The 23,755-nt window shown below is 33.4% G+C and overlaps 2 protein-coding genes across 2 annotated transcripts in view; one reads left to right on the top strand and one right to left on the bottom strand.

Annotated features, from left to right (window-relative positions):
* Window positions 1–198: 198 nt before the first annotated feature.
* LOC138315066 (protein SPMIP7-like) lies at window positions 199–14,644 on the bottom strand. The gene is made up of 9 exons (XM_069255798.1): window positions 13,963–14,644; window positions 7,114–7,175; window positions 5,076–5,167; window positions 4,320–4,458; window positions 4,006–4,073; window positions 3,569–3,610; window positions 2,949–3,056; window positions 2,473–2,571; window positions 199–2,119 (listed from the first exon to the last, which is right to left on the bottom strand). Exons 1-9 carry the CDS (start codon window positions 14,495–14,497, stop codon window positions 1,975–1,977), a joined length of 1,290 nt encoding a protein of 429 aa, XP_069111899.1. The 5' UTR covers window positions 14,498–14,644; the 3' UTR covers window positions 199–1,974.
* A 242-nt stretch (window positions 14,645–14,886) lies between these two features.
* Window positions 14,887–23,755, top strand: part of LOC138315068 (protein C-mannosyl-transferase DPY19L1-like) — a 46,262-nt gene continuing 37,393 nt past the window's right edge. The window contains exon 1 of the mRNA XM_069255801.1: window positions 14,887–15,100. Coding sequence (XP_069111902.1) covers window positions 14,947–15,100 — 154 coding nt within the window. The 5' untranslated portion in view covers window positions 14,887–14,946. The remainder of the gene's footprint in view (window positions 15,101–23,755) is intronic.

A 23,755-nucleotide genomic window follows, 5' to 3' on the forward strand; every position in this document is an offset into this window, starting at 1 on the left:
CATGCCAACCTTGAGCTTGTCAGACAAGTATGGGAAAAAGTGGTAGTGGTATTTCGTGATTTTGTTTTTTTCTACCAAAAAAGGAAGACGATAACCTAAAGGTAAAGCCACGTCAGTTTAAATGTCATACTTCGTATCGATATTACAACATTGATGTTTGTACATATACGACAGTCTGAGCAAATGAAAACCAAGACATTTCCTAAAAAGCAAAATTTGTTTATTTAAACATCAAAAAGAGGGAGAACAAGTTGATCGACGCACATATGTTTTATAGGAAAATAAATAATTCTGTCAGGTAGAGCTGATAGAGATAGTATATCTCAAATATATACATTTAGACCTTGTGCAATCAATCTTGACTCGGTGATCAAATGAAAAACCTGATTATATAATACAAAAAATAAGGTCAAAAGCTTTACTGTGTAAAGGTAAGAGGGAGAAAATTGAAAGGAACAATTATAGAGAATATATTATAGAACATTGTAAATATGTATCACAGCCGGATGAGCAATTATATACAGAGACAAATAGCTTGTGGATACAGCACCTGTGTGACAACACTTTAGTCTGTACAAAACACCTGAATAGCTAATTAAAAATACCCACTACTAGCCCCAAAATATCACATGTCTACCAGAACATCGCCCTCACATGTCCTCCTTCATCCTATTGGAATGTATAGAGTAGTGGACTGTATGTAAAGATATACTTTAAAATACTCTCCATACTTAATCATATGTACATACTCAAGTACAATGTATCTACGGCTTAATATCTAGCATAGACAATGAATAGATCAACATGTTTAACAATATAACAAAAACATGGCTCAACTCAATTATAATACTGTTTGTCTGTGGTATCATTGCACTGAAACCAACCTTATATAATACCTTCTAGGTTTGAACGTCTTGGACTTCCTGGCATATCTCGCTGTTTATGTGGATAGCTACAGGCAGACTATCTATCAGCATACAGTTGTCAATTAGATTACATCCAGCAACATCGATGGCAGCAATTATAAGACTATCACATGTTGTTAATGTACTAGTAGTTGTCTAGTAACCGTCGTCAATGGTGGCCAAGTGTACTATTAAAGCCAGACATTGTCGTCCTTGGTGCCAACTATTGCCAATAGTACCCATCACCAATCACCAGGCGAAGCTAGTGACTGTTGCTCATGGTAGTAGCCACCTACAACCACCACCATGACAACGCCCAGCTATTTCTATTTGAGTAAATATTTAGAACAGTCATCCATGGTAATTTTAGACTGGCAACTATCCCATGGTAATTGGTAGTTGCAAACGAGAAAGAGCAACATTGCTAATGTAACATAGAATTATGTATCTAGTCACTGGCGACCTATGTCCATGGTTAGTGATGGCTACCAATGTTTGTCCATTATTAATGACCTGTATCCATGGTAACTAATGACTAGTAACTGTAGTTCATAGTTACTAACGACTAGCAAACAAAAGTCAATAGTTTCTGATGAAAAGTAGAGACTATCAAGTATCAATAAAGGTAACTGAAAATACATTGCCCATAGAAAATAAAATCAGCTTACTTCAGTTGCCATGTATACACATACATGTAGATACATCGTTACTATGTAGGTTTGGACAATATTCAAAGAACAAGACAACTTTAACATAACAATTATACAACCAAGTGATTTAAAAAATAATCTTAGATAGGGATTCTATCACCAAGTATAACATTCATATGTTCAACTTGTGGTAACAATAATCCTTTAACTTGTAAGTTCCAATTGGAATAATGGATACTTCAGATGGAATCATTGACGTATCATAAGTACATAGAATTTTAAGTTCAGTATTTTATACCTACTGATATACTTATTGTAAGTACAACTGGAGAACGAATGAATGTGCTGATCGTTGAATTGTGATAATAGACAGTGTCTGTCTAGAAAAGAGAACTATATTATGGGAAGAGTAATCATGTCTATGCCACAGCTTTGGTAGTAGCGATGATCTCATCAAGTTTGTTAATCTGGTTGAATGGATTACACGGTGGAACAGTTGTAACCATCCTAGACATCTGGGAGTCTTTCTTGTGCTCGGATGTATTCGGAGAGATGGGTAAAGACCTGGAAACACAGTGAAAAGTGATTTGTTTACTGATGTTACATATATCAGGAGTTATCATTCATATCTGTATGATCACAGTGCTTTGGTTTAAGAAAACATATGGACAGGTCTATGCTGAGGAGCACGTGACCTTTATGAAACTAAATGCAGGTGATGAAAATGTTCAAGATGTTGTTTAACAGTTATTAACATTGCCCTCAAAATGACCCTTGCTGCACAAGGCAGAAGACGCAAAAAAATATTTTAAGTTTATTGAATTGCCTATTTGTCAATTTACAGATTCTGTTCAGAGAAAGGTTAAGGTTGGAACTGAATGTGACAATTCAACATTTGTGTTGTTTATTTTACTTACTTGTGGGTGATGGCAGTTGTAGCCTGAGATTTTTGATGAGCTGGGGCATATACACCTCTCCATAAAGTACACCCTTTATAGCCTGGGATGTTTGGTCGACTGTGAGGGAAAATCATCATTATAGAACTTGTCTTTTATATAACACTCTCTTACTTTAAAATATCAATTGTCAACGGACAGAACATTTTAATGACAACTTAATGAACTTAATGAATGACAAGAAATATATATTTATGAGACAAAGCATATCAGCCTGCTTCATGTATCCGCCATATATGTTAAAACATAAAAAATAATAATATAAAAATTGTGGAAATTAGAAAAGAATTTCTGAATTTTTTTCTTTTTTTTCTGCTAATAATATATTCTTTTTAGCAAAATATATGAAATGATTTCCAGCACAGTATGATTATGACATGATTTTCTAGAATGAGTCTTTGCCTTCTTTGTTTTGTAATACATGTATTTATACTTACTGTCCTGTTTCACTATAGCGGGGTATGTTGACCCTCTTTACAGTATAAGGGTTAAATGGTTCTTGAGCATTGTCAATTTCATCTAAGTTGTCTGCTCCTATTGAGCCACTGTAAAATATATGGCAAATATTCATTTCTTATTCAATTGATTTATGAGTTTGGTCATATGCCTATCCAGATTTCTAATCGTAAACAACATAATATTATGATACATTTCCGTATACAATAGTTGATCGAGTAAATAACTCAGTCAGATATCTGAATATGTGGATGATCACTCAGAGGGAATAATGTTGATATAACAAACATTTTCCCCAATTTCACTTGAATAAATAGGGCCATTTTTATAACCTTTGACAGCAAACTGCGAAGACAATTTCCAAAGAGGATCTCTAATTATTGGGAATTTGGCTAAAACTTTACATAGCTTTGGTATGTACATTCTATCTGGAATAAAGTCCACTATCAACACCCTCCCCAAACTCATCACCACCACAATAACAAAAACAAAACAAAAAAACAAAACAGAGGGCTGTATGGTTCCAAAAAATGTGATGATTTTTCAAACTCATGCTTGACACAATAAATGTGATCACTTACCCATAACTGTGATCACTTACCCATAACTAGGAATCTGTTGAGCACGAGGGTTAGCACTACAGCTGTAAATAAAACAATGACACGGGTCGGTAAATATTCAACACTTTACAGAGTAAAAGTCGAGTAAAAGACAACTTTTTAAAAACAACTTTTGGCTTGATCTTGGAGATTATGTTTGAAATGAAAATTTATTAAACTTTTAAACAGATCTCTGTTCTGTAATTATAAGATATAACTGCCTCACTATGAAATTGGAATGAAATGAGGCATGGATAGCACTAAATAAACCCACTCTCATCCCTTCCCTGCAGTATTATAGTGTATAGTGGAAGATTAAAAAAACATCATCAGTGTATTATCTGCAATGGGATTTTTTAGAATATGTCAGAAGCATGTTTACATATAGTAAACTAATACCAGTCGTTAATCTACAGTATCCATTATATATATTACTTACAAGACAATAGGCTGATTTTTGTAGTAACCTTGTCTTTTCTGGAACCAGTCCCAGGAACGACCTGTACTCTGTGAAAATATTTACAGACAAGATTTTTATTATCGATAAGGAAAATGGAACATTACCGTAAACATATCAGATAATTCAAAATAAATTGATTTTATGCTTCAGTTAATTTTCAATAGGTCAATAGCAAAATGTCATCCAAAATGTGGTAAAAAAGTATATAAATGTTCTTTCTTGACATCTGGACAAATTTTGCAATAGTCGTGAAAAGAGAAATGCTGTGATAAGATATGTTCTACTATATTTACCTGCCATTCCTGAGCTGCTGGGTCATAACGTTTGAGCGTGTAGGTCTGTGAAATCATGTCTGGCCTCTGCTCCAAGGTAGATACGGGTGCCCATTGTTTAGGGTGCAGCATATTGTCCCAGGGTACCTCTTCAAACGACCTACAAGTCACATATTACACATTATTATATACAGTGTATTATATGTGCAGTTCATACAAAATAGATAACTGATTTAAAATATACTTTTATTTCAAATTACTTGAAAAATATACAAAGATGATACAAGTTATACCTTGATTTTTTACTGTTCTCATTGGCTAATACATGCATGATCACATGTAGGTTGATATTTAGCAATTGGTCAAGTGTTTCCATTTTAAGAAACACTGAGTTGATGTAACATCACATTTGGGTCAATATCGCTCTTGTGAAGTCACAGAACTCTACAGTGCAGTTCACCATAGTGATGTCCTATGGTCACCGTTATTTTAATCAACATAAGTATCAAATGATTCTATTGATATTCATCAATCCAACTTTAAAATATCAAAATTAAGGACCTTTGATTCGGTCGATATGGATAGTGTTATGCTTCCTTGGTAGAAATAAACAATTACCGGTACCTCAGTCTATGTCTGGCTGGCTAGGACATATTGAATTCTACCAGGGTGGTATGACACCATATTGTTCTCAACAAATTATGTATATTACTTATATTACTGAATTTTTATAACATATTTTATGTTTGTTATTAAGATTCGTCATATGATACTGACTTTTGTGTGGATGTCCCGTACTTGTACTTCATTGCCAGATGGTCACGGCCATCCCGACTCTGCTCCGAGGGAGGCTTCGGCACAAAGGCAGACTGAAATCAGCAATTCATTTACAGTATATAGATTTGATTCCCCAATACAAGGAAAGAACTCAAACAACACTTTCAAGGATGAGTATTGGATATAGAATAATGATAAAGCAGTGCATCAAATTATTTCTAAATCTCATGTAAATTAATTTAAGAATGAATGGGAATTCGTGATTTTATGGTAATTTTATCCTCTTTATAATCATAATTCCCTTTTGTCCAATTAGCATCACAATTAATGAGAGCTCTCTGTATTACGTTTCATTTTTGGTTTGATGGGTAGTAAAGGATTTATCGATCACCACAGGGATCCATCCAGACTAATTTAAAAATCATTAAGAGTTAAAAAACACAAATAAATAAATAACAAAGTCTTAAATATGAAATTATATTTTAGGAAACCTTTTAGTCTTAATCTTTATAGATTATGTTTAATCTAATGTACTTCTGAAAACTAAAAAGTGAATTTCTTTGTGCATTGGACATTGTTGTCATGCCCAGAGCTAGTGACATTTAATTGGTTTTAAGTTTACGACTCTTAATTTCATCAGAATATGTTAACTTGTGATTAAAGAGGAACGATGTATATGGAAAATTATTATCATTATGACACACAGCTGGCAAAGTTCTGCATGAAAAATCAATTATTCAAAGACTTCTGTTATTACATTACAAAATGGTTACGTACATATAATTGGTGTCAATTATCAGGGTACACTCAAAGGTGAAGGTCGATAAACATTTACAAAGACACTGACGTTGGTAGATCTCAAGACTGTAAATTGTTAATAGGTTACATGTGCATGTGTCATTTGCACTGCAAACCTATGACAACAATGGACAAAGTACTGAAGGAGGATCAATGTATCTTCCTTTGTTTATACTGTGCATAATGAAACGTAAGACCAGAATTTCAGTGAATGTGATAATGAAATAATGAACATTGTACAAATGAGATGTCAATTACTTGATTTGAGATATGAAAGTCTATGAATGCTTTACTTTTTAAGACATAAATGTGTGATTATTATGATATATCAACTGTTTCATCTAACATTTGTTTCAAATTGGTTGAAATTACAGTTAAACTGAAAACTTCAACACAAAATATTTCTTGGAAAAATGTAGATGAGATCAATAAAGATAGGATTAAAGCACAACCCTGAGATTAAGGTCTTTTGTAACAAACATAAAGATGTGGTCAGATCACAGTGACTACCTCTGGGATACTGTCTAGTGGACCACGCTGCTTTGGTATCGGAGGTACGATACAAAACTGAAAACAGCAATGTGTTCAAATAGACGTCCAATCACTTAGTAATAGCTCATTAAACTTGGTCTTATGTCAGTTGGGCTTCATTGTTCACATATTCAATGAGCAATTCCCTTTATCATCATAATCATGCAATTATTTAGTATAATTTAGCATAAGTTTGTTTTATAAAATGATATTGTCATCAGTTATGATGTAGATTTCATGGAATGATGGAGAAGCTGGGTGGCAGTTTAACTTATCAAATTAACATACATGTACCGAGGGGGGAGAGGGGGGGTACCACTATTTTAAAGTGTGAAAGAGGACATTCAGAATGTATTTTTGTCTCTTTGAAAGGGATTAAAGGATATTGTCACTTTAAAGAAAGATTTGACTCTTCAGCTGTTTGACTTCAAACACTGCTGAACATTAAGGGTCAACTGGAAGCCTGAGTCTAAGTGAATAAGGTCAAGTTGTTCAAAGAACAATCCTTGACCTGAATCTACATCACAGGGTCGGATTTTCTAAATCTTCTGTCATACAATATGGATTTTTTTTAGTTACAGTTTAATTACTTAAGATGTCACATAAGTTCATATACATGGTATATGTAAATCACATTTTAAATTTCATGAGGACTATTTTCCCATGTATTTCTAACTTTCATAGGTAACGACTGCTGATCAGGGCTTACTTTAGATCTCCACTTGTCCATTTCTGGTGCTGGTTGTCTAGGGTCATAATCACTGGTCCAACCTGCAAGTAATATAGATCAATTTAGGTAATTCAAAAAATATTAATACATAAATAAGCAGAAACAGCTACAAACTAAAACCACTATACAATTTTCAGGTCACTAAAATATGAAAAACAATTAGAAAAACAAAGGCTCAGACTTGATAACAAAGTCTCGGTTAAAATAATATTTGACTACCAACAAGCTAACTAATTGGAAGAAGCTGATATACCAGTAAAACTGGTAATAACCGATTGGTCAATAAGTTCCTGTTCCATGGCAGTTCATGATCATTTTACAATGTTTGTAAGGTAGTAAATTGTGAAGTACTTATAATGTACTGATGACTTTATCATTTATTTGAACAGGTATGATTATACTTGACCTCTCTATCATTGAACTAGTGAACATTTGAGTTTAAGGATTGACATCTCAGTATACATTCTTTGTCAGGAACCTACGAGTCGCCAAACGATGGATTGGTGACTCGTGGGTTTCCGACGATGTATTCTTGCTGTATTGTAATCATTTCGTAATCTATGTGTATACATCCCATTTTTTTTACATTCATTTGCTTTTTTACAATGGTAGGAATTAACAATTGTGTCTATACATATTACACAGTTACCTTCCTTGTGTGTAGGTATGCATTGTGATGTCGTTATTGATTGTGATGTTATTATTGATTGTGATGTCATTATTGATTGTGATGTTATTATTGATTGTGATGTCATTATGATGTCATTATTGATTGTGATGTTATTATTGATTGTGATGTCATTATTGATTGTGATGTCATTATTGATTGTGATGTCATTATTGATTGTGATGTCATTATTGATTGTGATGTTATTATTGATTGTGATGTCATCATTGATTGTGATGTTATTATTGATTGTGATGTCATTATTGATTGTGATGTTATTATTGATTGTGATTGTGATATTATTATTGATTGTGATGTCATTATTGATTGTGATGTTATTATTGATTGTGATGTCATTATTGATTGTGATGTTATTATTGATTGTGATGTCATTATTGATTGTGATGTTATTATTGATTGTGATGTCATTATGATGTCATTATTGATTATGATGTCATTATTGATTGTGATGTTATTATTGATTGTGATGTCATTATTGATATTGATGATTATATGTCATTATTTGATTCATATTGATTGATGTCATTATTGATGTGATGTCATATTATTGTGAATGTCATTATTGATTGTGATGTCATTATTGATTGTGATGTCATTATTGATTGTATGTCATTATTGATTGTGATATGTCATTATTGATTGTGATATGTCATTATTGATTGTGATGTCATTATTATTGATTGTGATTGTATGTCATTATTGATTGTGATATGTCATTGTTTGATTCATTATTGATTGTGATGTCATTATTGATTGTGATATGTCATTATTTTATATTGATTGTGATGTCATTATTGATTGTGATATGTCATTATTGATTGTGATATGTCATTATTGATTGTGTCATTATTGATTGGTGATATGTCATTATTGATTGTGATGTCATTATTGATTGTGATATGTCATTATTGATTGTGATGTCATTATTGATTGTGATGTCATTATTGATTGTGATATGTCATTATTGATTGTGATGTCATTATTGATTGTGATATGTCATTATTGATTGTGATATGTCATTATTGATTGTGATGTCATTATTGATTGTGATGTCATTATTTTATAAACGACACTGATACATCAAAATTTCCTTTGTTCTTAAAATTCATAACTAACTCAAGCTAGGGGTTTACATGCTATATATCTGCATGATTATAAACTTTCACATCAGATGATATTGAAACAGATACAGATCTAAAGGGTATTCAATGAAATTTAATCATTACTTAGCAGCTAGTCAAGTGTGGAAAATTATTAGTGTCTTGTGTAAAAACTATCAAAGTCTGCTCAAAGAGTGAAAGTTTTTAATTTTGATCAAATCCTTCTTTCCCTACTGAACATGTTTTTAACATGTTAAAGAACTTTCTTAACTGTATCAAGTATCAATTGTCACATAAAATTGTAAGTTTGACAAATTTCATAACCAGATTTCTACATACCTGGCTGTAAGTATTAATATGTATGTAATGTATACATGTATATCTAATATACTTATATATATAAAACACAGTGAAGACATGCATGGATAAGTGTTTGTAGGCTTATATAGCCAGGACCTGTTAAAACTACCGTGTATAAATAAGAATTAGAAGAACTGGTATAATGAAATGTAATAAAAGAGATTTTAAACCATGTTATGGCAAACATAATACACAAGTTGATAGGATTTAATATATTCGGTTGGTAATCTCAGCTTTACGAAATCAAACAAAACACTCCAGTTAGTGACAATGTGTTTGGTCAGTAAAAGTCCAAAGTAAACCTTTCTGACCACTGCTGAGTGACACTGACACTGGCTTAATATCAAACATTAACAACAACAGACATAAACAGACATAGTGTGGTCAGGTAGTGTTAACTGCAGATTTATCACTATGATCCTTTACATAAAAATCAATCACAATCTTTTAGAATTTTATTCAAGCTTGGTTATATAGCTCAATATATGCTGTAATTAAGATAATACATTTAAAAGGTTATGTCCTTATTTTCCCTAAATATTGAAATCTTATATAATTTGAGCCTATGATAATATCAATGCAGGTTGTCTTTCATATTAATTACAAAAAAATGTATACCTTGTATATGTGGAAATGTTTAATTTGTATAATTAGAAAAAGTACATAAACTGCATGATATCTGACAAAACAAGGTTATTATTTTCAAAGGTGACTTGCAGCAATTATAATATATAATAAATTACTTTCTCTTGTAACATAACTCATCAATAAATAATTAATTTTTCTTTGTTTTCATACCAAATCTGGCTTTCTGATTGGCCAATATTTTTTTTGCATACCACTATGAAAAAAAATAATCCGAGAATGGCGCGAAACCCCGACGTTAACGTGACGTCACAATAGAGATATTGACGTTGCGTATTGATTCGGAAAAAAGAATCCCTTGAAAAACCACTATAATGTTTAAAACATACTTCATTTTATCAAATAGAGTATAAAATTAATTATAAGTATTGATGTCACTATCTTTTAATTTTATCGGGGTATGAAAAAAAAATTGTTTGCAAACTTTTGTGAGAGAATACCCCGATAAAATTAAAAAATAGTGACATCTCTCGTAACATAACTCATCAATAATTAATCAAAAAGTCAAAAACTTATGTGTGTCACTTTCTCTCCATAAATCAATTTTATTTAGAACAAAATTACAAGTGAAATCTGGGCCTGAGGTTATTTTTTTTATTCAAACAATTACCCTAGATAACATAATGACCTGGAAATTCTGTCTCTTTCTACTGAAGTTTTCAAGATCAAAAAGTTTGAAAATGCCAGTGATATTTTTGATAATCACTTGCTGACACAGCACACACATGCAGGAATAATTGATATAAAACAATAATGAGCATTGTTTCCAGTCAAAAATTCGAGATATATATTTTTTTTTTTAAAAGACATATAGGTTAAATAAATCCCTTTCACCAATAAATTTTACATGTAGTTTAATTACACATGTAATAAATCTCTACACAGAACAGTAACACAATGATATTTCTCACGTTTAAATATGAGATTACCATTCATGAGTATCTGCCAAACTGTTGTATTATAACCTGTCATAAATAACAATTAGCTAACAGTTATGTGAACCATTGACTGAAACTTAATTAAAGTTCTGATGACAACTGACTACCACACAAATCTGACAACAATAGTCAGATTATATGGGTGGCTGCTGCCTATAATTCCAATATCTGAATCTAACATGGCCGGGTGTTGATATATAATTTTTTTGGAGATTGTTTTAGCTTCCCATGTTTAAAGGCCCACTAAAATTCTGAAACAGCTTTTAATTTCTAAAATGAAAATGTAAAACGATATCTTTAAATTTATAAAGTTGTGATATTTTGAATTATATTGTTCAGAAGGTGATGATAAGTGTAGTCCAGAAGTAGTCCGGGGTGTAGAGATCCGATCGTAAGTGATCGGAACCCCTGGAATATCGAGGATGATATTACGCGGGAAATCTTGCATATATTTCATGTTGTAACTTCATCTTAGGCCATCGATGTATATTTTCTTATGTTATCAATGTTTTTAGAAACCTTTAGATTTTTATCAAGAAAGGTAGTGGGCCTTTAATTGTAACATGAAGCCAATAGGTTTTATAAAGAGCCGGAATGTGATATTTTGAGGTCCATGGGCACACAAGTTGCAGTCTGTGACTTTAAGCACTAGTCCAATGCCCACGACTAATAATTTTACAACTGGACTAGTGCTAATTAAAATGAACTAGTCCGATTGGACTGGCTCCCAACCGAATTAAAATCGGAAAATATTATATTTACAAGATTGGTGGTCAATTGCATTTTTCAATACATTTTGAGTGCATTATGTATGAGATTATTTCAGTCTGGATTCATCAATTTATGAAAATTTGCGTTCATTAATGCATCCAGACTGTAATTTGGGTCAAAATTGTATACTGATCATGACTGAAGTGCTGAAGCAAAACGTAATTAAGTAGTCGGACTAGTAAAAATTTGGGGTTTACTAGTCCAAATGACCAGCAGAGAACAAAATTAACATCACAGACTGCACATAGATATATCTGTAGATAAAATTTCTGGCTACCTCATGATCACTGAACATATCGAAGGTAAACTTGAAAGAGATGATATTATTTGGGGAAAATTAATGCAAAGCTGCATTAAAGGACTGTCCCAAACTTCTACCATCAGTCATAATAGACATTAACTCTAAACTAACTAACAGCTTTGGTTATTTGCTATTAGTTACGACCATAAAAGATTTTTTTCTCCAGAAACTCCAGAACAATTTAATTCTACATCCACTTTGATCTAGTGTATCTTAAAATAATTTTACTAGTTCAAAGGATGTTTAACATCGTAAAAAAACAAATTTCCCTCTAAAAAATATTTCTAAAGATCTTCTATCTATTTTAAAATAGATTTGCTTTAATTTTTATTACAAATACTCATAGGTGCCAGCCAACATGGAGAAAGACCAAACTGAAGGCTGCTTGTTTAGACTTGAACCCTCTATAGCCTTTACATTTACAAACACTTTTGTAGCTGATTATCTATATAGTTGATCATAATACAAAAGGACAAGACTTCCATAATGCTATAATCTTTTGGACATTAAAGGGAATCACCTAGCCTGTGGTTAAGATGTTAAGACACATTCTAACACAACATGTGTAAATAAGTACACTATCAGAGATAACAGGAATATAATATACCTTTAAATAGTACAACAAAAACATAACACATCACACATAGGGCAATCATTAACATGTGCAGATGATCTTGATGGTGTTTCTTTTGTTTTAGCTCGTGATATCTCCTTGATCTATTCAATGTCGGGGTTTATTGTCGCCAATTAAATACCAACTCTTGGTGTAAATACTGATAACTTAACCAGTGTCTGTTTGTAGAGCTTTGTCAACCTTACATGAAAGGTCGAGAATACCTAATAACAGTCAGCTGGGATGATAATTTTTCACATATGGAAATCTAACATGTTATATTAACTATTCAACCAAATTTTTATATTAAACATCTTAAAAGCTCTACTTCTTTAAATTATCATATGGTGAAAGAAATTTCTTAAAAGTTTAGTCCATGACTTAACCACACCTGATCATGATTGCTTCAGAATCTTTAAACAATTAAAATCTCTAGCAAATCAGCAATAGCTTATCAGATTAATGCGCTAAGGCACCCAACGGCATCACAGCTACCTTTTCAAGGGAGATAATCACATTTAAAAATTGATTTAAAAATTGACTTTAAATATTAATTACATCACTTGCTTTTACTTGCAATGCAAATAGGCAATAGTTTGGAGTCTTTAATTGAATTTGCTATGCTGGACATTGAGGAAATGTAACATATATACAAATATATCAAGAAATTTGTACCAATGAAAATCAACTTTGCAGGTATAGTTAAACACAACCTTTAAAACATAGACAATAATTACTGCGCAGGTAACATGCAAATAACACAAACTAACTGTACAGAATTAAACCAAATCATCACTGACAAAATTGAAAATCTGGTATGTATATGTGTGTAATATAGGCAGTGCATGGCTAATTATTTTCAAGTATATAATCAAAATATATTAACCAATATTAAATTGAGCATCAGAATTAAATGACATTATATAATCAATAACTTAAAATGCAAACTGATTAAAATACAGATCATCATCATACACAATGTTATGGAGTAGTGTATAATGGTGATTTGTATTTTAATCAGATTGGTTAAATGATTTAGGTCTATAGGCATATGCACAGGTTTATCAAAACATAGATTATTAAGATATATACACCACAACAGTTTTCCAACATTTTATCACACACATCCTTATACTATTAATGGTTTGATTAATTGACTTGCTTAGTAACATTATCTACCCGGTATACAATGCAATCATATGAAGATTGCAATGCTCATTAGCTAGTAATAGGTTTTAATAAACCTTAGAACTGAGTGACATCTTAAGCTGCTGTGATTGTTGCCACCTTTTGATTAACTAGATTTTGTAGTAAAGGTAGAGCATATTAAACACAACAGACACTGACCACTAAAACCAGATTATAGTACCGTAATTTACCTCCTAAAACCAGATTATAGTACCATAATTTACCTCCTAACTGTGATCTGATCCAGATGTCAGAAACACTGCGACTATTCCACATAGATGGGGCCCCTGGCTCATATGTATTTGACCGCCTCAGCTCCGGTGGAGCTTTCTGTTCCTTCTTCCTGTCAGAATTCTTCTCCTGAGGGGGTACCGCCTGGGGAGTTTCATTCAACTGTACAAGGGAGTTAATCTTTTTACGGCCCGTGTTCCTATCCACATCACCGCCAGCACTAACAAACCCTGATACTGGGTCCACAATGTTATCATAATCCCTATATGGAGCATTAGACCTAAAGTCCCCTTCATCATTCCACTTCTTGTAGCCAATGTCAGTTTTTACACTTGTCGTAAAAGAATCTACATCTCCCCTTCCTGTCAATGTGGGGAACTTCATATGACGAGCCCTACGGTGGGTTTCGATTTGCTGCACTGCATTACCGCCTGCATTAGTATCTACATACAAATAACTAGAAAAATTAGGCCTTGTCCTAAATGTTGAGTCGGACAAGACTGGCCCATTAGCCACTACCTCAGTCATGTTTAGTATGAATACAATACCACTGCCGTCACTCGAAGATTACCATTGATTTAAAGGGTTGACATATGAGTCCATATCACATTGTACTAGTGAAGAGAACACAGATTTCCGACATAGTGTAAACTACCGAGTTACCAGTGGATACTCCGAAAATGCCCATATATGGAAAGTACCGGAAGTAGCAGGTGCCCGCCGAAGATTTATGTTAAGTTAGAATCGACGTTATATGATATTAAAAACAAAACTGAAATGAAGATACTCTTTAATTTTCAATGAAATTTTCAAATTTGTCCACAAAATAAATTTTAAACTTTAATCAAATATATTGCAAGGATATTAGTCTTTCCGCTTCCGTGATACATCCGTTTGAAACTTCTTGGATGTTTTCCATCCAATAGAATCACTTCACCCGAGAGGTTCCGATTAATGACACACCGGCAACAACAAACATGGCGCCGAGGAAAAGAAATGCTCAAAATGCTAACAACAACACTCACAACCAAACGAAGAAAAAAGGATGGAAAGGGCAAGACGATAAGAGCAAAGGGATCAGTGAAGCGGAAGGAGTTCCGTTGTCCTACCTTGCACTTGTTCTATTCATAGGTAAAGCTAGATTTAGTGTCTCCACGTATACTGTTGGCTCAATATACAAGTCCTCGTGTCAAATCAGCAAATTAGATTATATTCTACCAACAGCCGCATTTTATCAATAAGATCCTTGTAAAATACTGATCCAAATACACAATACTAGTCATAAAATTTGATATGACATAAAGGGAAAGGGGGTTGTATTAGGAGTATGAACTTATCGATGAATTAATTTTCATAACATAAATTTTATGGGAGTTATTTCCCCTTATTCCATTTAGGGATTTTCAATTTCTGGTGGAAACACTACTCCAACAATGTTAGAGGTATAGCACGACGAGACACTTTTGGAACATTACGTCGTGTCTAACCTCTAACTTCCGATAGGCCATACACCCGATGCTGAGGGTAACATTTTCAAAGTTTGGATTGTGACAATATAAAACGTTTAAATCATATTTAAATCGTCATCAATGTCAAATACCTACCTCTTTTTCATAAATCAACAATTTGTTTGACAAAATCAGCCGTAAAATCCATTTAAAACAAATATTTACATCTCCTAACGTAAACTTTCATGACCCAGACAAAACTTCATGATGAAAGCGATCCGCCCGGTAAATAGAAAAAACGAATTGCAAAGTCCCCAAAACGCTTGATCTGCCTTAACTTTTACTTGCATTCTGCCCGCTTGAATTCACGTTCCGTTTTTTGTAGTAACCAGCCGCCATATTTAAAACTAGGTCAAAATGTTACAGAAGGGATTCATCATATCTAATCCGCTAAAATACTATTTTATGAGGCCACAAATTATGGGTTTCCTAGATAAATGGGATAATTAATACCTAAACTGTAAGTACACATCAATGTTATCACTGTTAGAGCAAGAAATATTGATATTATTGCACTTTTCCTTCCGCCTTCATCTGACGTCGGAAGCTGCATCAAAGAAATAGGCCTTCGGAAATGAGAGTCGACAGTCAGCAAAATAACGTCCGATAAAAAAACGGCTGACCAGTCGACTCTCATGTTATGGGAGTAGTGGAAACACCTGGTCCATTTTCGTTTATTCGGAACAACCGGTTCGACCGTTGGTTAAAGTAATTATTTCAAGTATAAAACCTGACGAACCTGCAGTTTTTGATACAGGCCTATGAGGGCTTTGTCAAGGCTCGTCTGAAAACAATATAAAATCATCAGGTCTGTCTTTAATTAAAGGGACAATTCAATCTAAGAGAACAATAAAATTTGTACATATATGGGGAAAAACCCAGTTCTAATGGAAATTAGATCAGTCGGTTTTACTGTGATATGCTAGAAAAGCCCTTGGTGGTGAAATGCGTGTGAAACTTTCAAACTGGCTCGCTGTCTGCCATTACACATTGTGGTCGAACATCTTGTATGCCGAACCCTGTCCCTATCTCGTAGAGTAATGCAACTTTTGTCTAGAAGTGCTCAAATCGCTCTGACAGTAGTGGTTTACCTTATTAGGTGAATTGTCTTGCCTAAAAATCATTTTATTACCTTCTCAGTGGTTATGTAGTTCATTTGTTTAGCGTACGTGACTTTGGCTCAGGTATGGGTACAGAGTACATACTGTACATGCTTAATCGTATTGATCAACAATTTGTAATTACAACGGTATCAATTAAAATACTTAACAATGACGTGGAATTTGTCAATATTATATTGTGTTAAATGTTTCATAAGAAATGTAGAACAATAGGCCTACATTTATGCCATTTTTGCTTCTTGGTTATGTAAAAGAATTAGCCTGAGTGAATTGTCCCTTTAATAAACGAACAACAAGGTCCAACCAGTCAAACTGTATAATCGAAAACGGCCCAAGTGTGAAAGTAGCATTAGGGTTAAGCATTATTATATTACTGACCATATGTGATAAAATGAGTGGTCTTTTATATTTAGAACTAGATATCTGTTTATTTTTTATTCATATATTTACATTCTATCCTTTTTCTATCCCTATTGAGATTCCCTCCTCGAGACTCTTTTATATTTGGATGCTTGATAGATTTCTCTTGTCGGAATCCCTGCTCGAGCCTTCTAAACTTTATTCTGGAAAAATTAAGTCAGGTTGACCTAACTCTTGTAAGGGTCGATTACAGAAATAATCCAACTCCAGTGGTTCCCATACTGGCACACATCGCTAGTGGAGATATTTTTCTTTCCATATGCACATATATTATGTAGTGATGTGTATTAAAAACAAAGAACCATCCCATTTTGTAAACGATGTCTTGTTCCATTGCTACTTTGAGCAGCCATTTTGAAAGTCCCTCTCTGTCATATATACTATACAGTTGGTAGTAGACTAAAGGTTACACATTGTGCACACGGTGTGAACTACGAGTGGACACGGAGTGCACGAGGTTTAGACTACAGGTAGACACGGAGTGCACGAGGTTTAGACTACAGGTAGACACGGAGTGCACAAGATTTAGACTACAGGTAGACACGGAGTGAACTACGTGTGAACACGGTGTCCACTACAGGTGGACATCGTGTCCAGGTTATATGTCCACTACATTCAGACAACAGACAAACTAGATGATGTGTTACAGAGATATGAGAAAATATCTATTTATTCTGCAGTATATATGGACTTTGACAGATAGAAATATATATTGCGATCAGAAACATACATGTAATATTTATTGCAACATAAAACTGCCCTTAATTACTAGAAACCATTCGCACGGTAATGTTTATTTGAATTGCTACATATATAAGTAAAATGTATCAATACATATCATCATTCAATTTAATTTATAAATCAAAACTTTTAGTAGAAGTTATAAAAGCAAATTAACTGCGTAGCAAATTAACTGCGTACAGGTTGTTACGGTAAACCACGTACTGGTTATGTCTCATCAATGGATCGTTCAAGTCCGCATTTTCCCAGTAAAACCTTTTTTCTTGCTAGTGATATATAGTTTAAACATTGACTTTTTATCTTATAAATCTTACTTTGGATAGTTCGAACCAAGGACGTAGATGAAATTCTTGTAAGAACACATAAAGTGATGAACCTTACGTGAAGTAAGATTTTCAGTGTTCCAAGAGATATTTTGATCAGCATTTTTTTTATAGCAAGGACATATATAATAAACATAAACAGATTAAGTCCTTCATAAAATGTTTAACTTTGTATGCATCGAATATTGTTTTCAAAACGACAAGGTGTGCGAAATAGTTTTAAGCCCTGTCAAATGTGTATACGTGTGCATTTGCTTCATGGAACCTGGTGCATTGCAAAGCATTGGAAATATGAAAAATCGTCCACAGACGTTAAAAGACGACATTAGAAATTGCATTCTATTGTGTCAACCGATTAAGGAACCTGTAAGCACTGGCTTAAGAAAGTAAAATTTAGTATTGGGCATGTGGCTGCTTGCTAGCATCAACACTGATCAAAGGACGGTTAACAAAAATGTAGGTCACATGCCTGATGATAAATTAAACAGAGTCAAAATAAAGTCAACTTCTGTCCATTTAAACTGTAAATACATAGTTGTTGATTAGATTATGAATTTGGCACAATTGTTTTAATTTTAGAAGCTGATAATTTGACAATATCCTTTTACAAACCACGTGAGTTACGTGGTAACAAAATACTTGATTCATACATGTATGTAGTATATATATATTGTACGCTGAAAATATGCCTGCTCGAAAGGTAGACCCCTAGGCTAGGACTGCAGTTGCCATGGTCACTTGGACTTCACACTGTTCCATCAACCACACGGGTATGATAATTCAAATTACCTAACATTGGTCAGACTGGGGCCTGAGGCCTTCATTGGCCCCCTTCAATATGTTCAGTCAGGTGTATCACAGCTAACAACACCTGTATACGTACCTTATCCCAACCCCAAGAAGTCCATTCATAGCATGCTGTACTTAGGTGGCATCCTCTCTACATATATACATTGTACTCATCGTACAAATACGTACAGTTTTAAAACGATGCTCGTCAATAGGGATATGTATTTCAACTGGTTGTTGCACTTTAATTAATTTGATAATGAAGCTTTATATCAAGGATTTATAAGTGAGATCTCATATACGTCCTTGTTTATATATTAAAAAAAAAAAAAAAAAAAAAAAACAATAATCAAAATACGTGTATTATTGGGAAATGCATGGTTGTGACTGACATGCTTGATTAACACGTTGTACAGCTCCCGTCATCTCCACAACACGGCTGCCTGTCATGACAATAATTATAATTGAGGTGTATTCGTCATCACTTACTGTGTTTTCCCAGCTATTTTTTACCTCATCCCAATTGCAATCTACCCCCCAGAATACGGTGTACGGTGTACCCAGGCTTTCCAGCATGTATGTACATGTATCTATTGTGATTTTAACGAAAAAGAAACTGAATCACATTTTTTATGCGACTGTGCCTTTTACAATGAAGAACGGCAAAGACTTTTTAACAGATCTAATAGTATTAATAATGACTTTTTAAAGTATAGTTCTGATGAAAAGTTTTATTTCTTGATGTCAAACAGTGAAATGCAGTCGATTTTAGCTAGTTCTATATTCAGTTTTTTAAAGAAAAGACGTTCAATTTCTTTTTAGTTACATGTACATATTATCAAAGCTATAACGTGTACTACATCGAATGTTTATATTTTTAACAGTGTCTTGTAAGTCATTTAGACTGGACATTTTAATTCAAATATATTTTATTGTATGTTTGAAAAATGTGTGACACGTACTCTAATAAAATAAATTATTATTATTATTATATATATCTAATAAGAATGGTATTTTATGTGTTTCAAATTCATAAACCTATATGATTTTTAAACGGTAAAGTATATTTGTTTGTCTTAACAAACTTCCATTGTAACAATTTCTAAAAATCACATGTACAAAAATAATACTGCCCCATTCTCATGAAGCCGTGCAAACACAGAAGGCAACGATTCTGCCCTCTGGCTATATCTATCGATGGTCACCGTGAGGTACCTATATAGCTGGATACTGGCTTACCTGTATGTTTGACAAGTTATAATTATTGGACCATGACGCAATATACGGTCAAGATAACTTGCGGGGTCGGGCATATTGGGTTTACCGGTAATTAAGAATTAAAACAAGCTGAATTGGGTACTTATAGGTAGACTAGCCACCAATAAGTGGAGGACGTCACATACTTTGAAGTGGATTTAATTATGCATGGTCTTTTATAGACTTTCAGTTTTTAATAAAGGATACGTAATTAAACTCTTTTTACGTACATTACACTTAGAACTTAAATTAGCAAAGAAAAATAATATATAAGTGTATATATATTTTAATGAAAGACGATCTAGAACAGTATCGCTAGATAACTAATTGATATGCATCAAATCTTATTTATTTAAAAGCGATGTATTACCCGGTATATGATTGTATTACTTACATTGTATAGTTTATTATGAAATAAAAAGTGTCTCAAAAGCACAATAAGACTGGTTTATGCTGCAATTCACAGCTGTTTTTGACTTGTGAAAATGCTTGTATTTCATGTAAATGATATATATATTTAATGCAATCTACCTATAATACATTGACTTTTGAAAACGTAATATATTTTAGATAAGAAATGGAACCTACAGATATAAAATCAAATAGACATATACTTAATGAACATAAATTTATCTTTTTTACTTTTGCAATGAAAAGGTTTTATTAATTAATGTAGCAGAGATGTATTTATATACTGTACACTTCATTGTAGATGTTGTAATTAAAAAAATAAACTCTAAAACATTATAATTATGTATTCTTTTAAATCGAAGAATGTATTCCCCCGATCCCTAGCTATAACACATCAACTTGTCTGTCTAGGTCTGAATGTACCTGGACACCATGTCCACCCGTAGTGGACACCGTGTCCACATGTAGTGCACTCCGTGTCTACCTGTAGTCTAAATCTTGTGCACTCCGTGTCTACCTGTAGTCTAAACCTCGTGCACTCCGTGTCTACCTGTAGTCTAAACCTCGTGCACTCCGTGTCTACCTGTAGTCTAAACCTCGTGCACTCCGTGTGCACAAGGGTGTAACCTTTAGTCTACTACCAACTGTATATATCACTGAAGCATATTCTACTCTCTGTATGCTGATGTCTATGGTAGCTACTGTACACACCTGCCGCCCAATCATTTGTACATTTTTTTTAAATTCCCACCCCATAAGGATGCTACTATTGCAATATATTTACACTTGCTAGGCTTGGTCACTATACGCTAATACTAGCCGATTTTGTTTACCATATAGGGATTGGATTTCGTTTTTATGTTAACCATGCTTGTATGGAGCAATTCCTCTAAGAATATATTCTATGGGGCGCGTTAGCGCCCCATATTGAATATATTCTTAGAGGAATTGCTCCATACAAGCATGGTTAACATAAAAACGAAATCCAATCCCTATATTTACACTCACACGACTTTTTATTTATATTTTATGCAATAAAATCGTCATTTGAAAGTGACGTAATTATTCAATAAAAGTCGGTCAAAAGTGGGAGGAGCTTACTCATTTGAACAGCGAATGGTGACGCTTCACGTAAGATAGAATTATTCATCCGCGACGACAAAAAAGTTCAATATTTTAGTGTAAAATAAACATGACAAACAAAGTAAATTTCAGAGATAATTTTATTTAATCAGATCAGAACTTTAAATATATATTCAATTTTGCTAAAAGTTAATATATAGCGTAATAACATAAAGAATTTGTACACGGCCACATTTGTGAACTCGGTGACCGTTATTGTGCAGCGAGGCGAAGCTGACGCACGCTTACACACTTTAGTTTGCCGAAGTTGGCAAAACACCGATTTTCAAGTAGCTCAATGTGTTTGAGATGTCGTCTGACTTGACGGTATTACATCCTTGGGAGCCATGTGTAATTATATAATCTACGCTTAGATCCATATCAAACAAATTCACTTGTGTTCGATGGATACAATGTATTTGTGGTGACGCGGAACTGTCAACACGTGGATTATTAGCGGTGCATGTTTTATAATACACATGATTAAATACTCAAAGAACAAAGACAAGAGGATATGTTAATAACTGACCTCTATCAGAGGGTCTCACACCCGTCCACCCCAAAGGCTCGATCGTAGGACGAACATAGGCACAGAGGTAATGTTTACATTTGACACCCATCATTTTTAACAAAAATGAAAGCACGTCGCCCCGGTCGGGATATTTTTCCGTTTCTTTATACAATCGTTAATTTAAAAATTGTTTGAATCATATATAAATATAAAACATGTATATATTGTTTACATTTTTCCAAAATTCTATGAAAAACAACAATATACACGTAATGTTGCGTCAAAATGTAAACAAAGCCAGTGTTTCTTTTTTAAAAAAGTAGTCCTTTTACGTTGCACAGAACATTTCCTTACGCAAGTTCAAAGTTCAATGTTACCATGCAGTTATGGTAAACAAAATCGGCTAGTATTAGCGTATAGTGACCAAGCCTAGCAAGTGTAAATATAACTGCATGGTAACATTGAACTTTGAACTTGCGTAAGGAAATGTTCTGTGCAACGTAAAAGGACTACTTTTTTTTTAAAGAAACACATGGCTTTGTTTACATTTTGACGAAACATTACGTGTATATTGTTGTTTTTCATAGAATTTTGGAAAAATGTAAACAATATATACATGTTTTTATATTTATATATGATTCAAACAATTTTTAAATTAACAATTGTATAAAGAAACGGAAAAATATCCCGACCGGGGCGACATGCTTTCATTTTTGTTAAAAATGATGGGTGTCAAATGTAAACATTACCTCTGTGCCTATGTTCGTCCTACGATCGAGCCTTTGGGGTGGACGGGTGTGAGACCCTCTGATAGAGGTCAGTTATAAACATATCCTCTTGTCTTTGTTCTTTGAGTATTTGATCATGTGTATTATAAAACATGCACCGCTAATAATCCACGTGTTGACAGTTCCGCGTCACCACAAATACATTGTATCCATCGAACACAAGTGAATTTGTTTCATCTATCGATGGCGATATGGATCTAAGCGTAGATTATATAATCACATGGCTCCCAATGATGTAATACCGTCAAGTCAGACGACATCTCAAACACATTGAGCTACTTGAAAATCGGTGTGTTTTGACAACTTGGGCAAACTAAAGTGTGTAAGCGTGCGTCAGGTTCGCCTCGCTGCACAATAACGGTCACCGAGTTCACACATGTATGTGTCCGTGTACAAATTCTTTATGTAATTACGCTATATATTAACTTTCAGCAAAATTGAATATATTAAAGTTCTGATCTGATTAAATAAAATTATCTCTGAATTTTACTTTGTTTGTCATGTTTATTTTACACTAAAATATTGAACTTTTTTGTCGTCGCGGATGAATAATTCTACCTTACGTGAAGCGTCATCATTTGCTGTTCAATTGAGTAAGCTCCTCACACTTTTGACCGACTTTTATTGAATAATTACGTCACTTTCAAATGACGATTTTATTGCATAAAATATAAATAAAAAGTCGTGTGAGTGTAAATATAGGGATTGGATATCGTTTTTATGTTAACCATGCTTGTATGGAGCAATTCCTCTAAGAATATATTCAATATGGGGCGCTTAACGCGCCCCATAGAA

Source organism: Argopecten irradians, chromosome 2 (assembly GCF_041381155.1).
Source record: "Argopecten irradians isolate NY chromosome 2, Ai_NY, whole genome shotgun sequence".
NCBI classification, from domain to species: domain Eukaryota; kingdom Metazoa; phylum Mollusca; class Bivalvia; order Pectinida; family Pectinidae; genus Argopecten; species Argopecten irradians.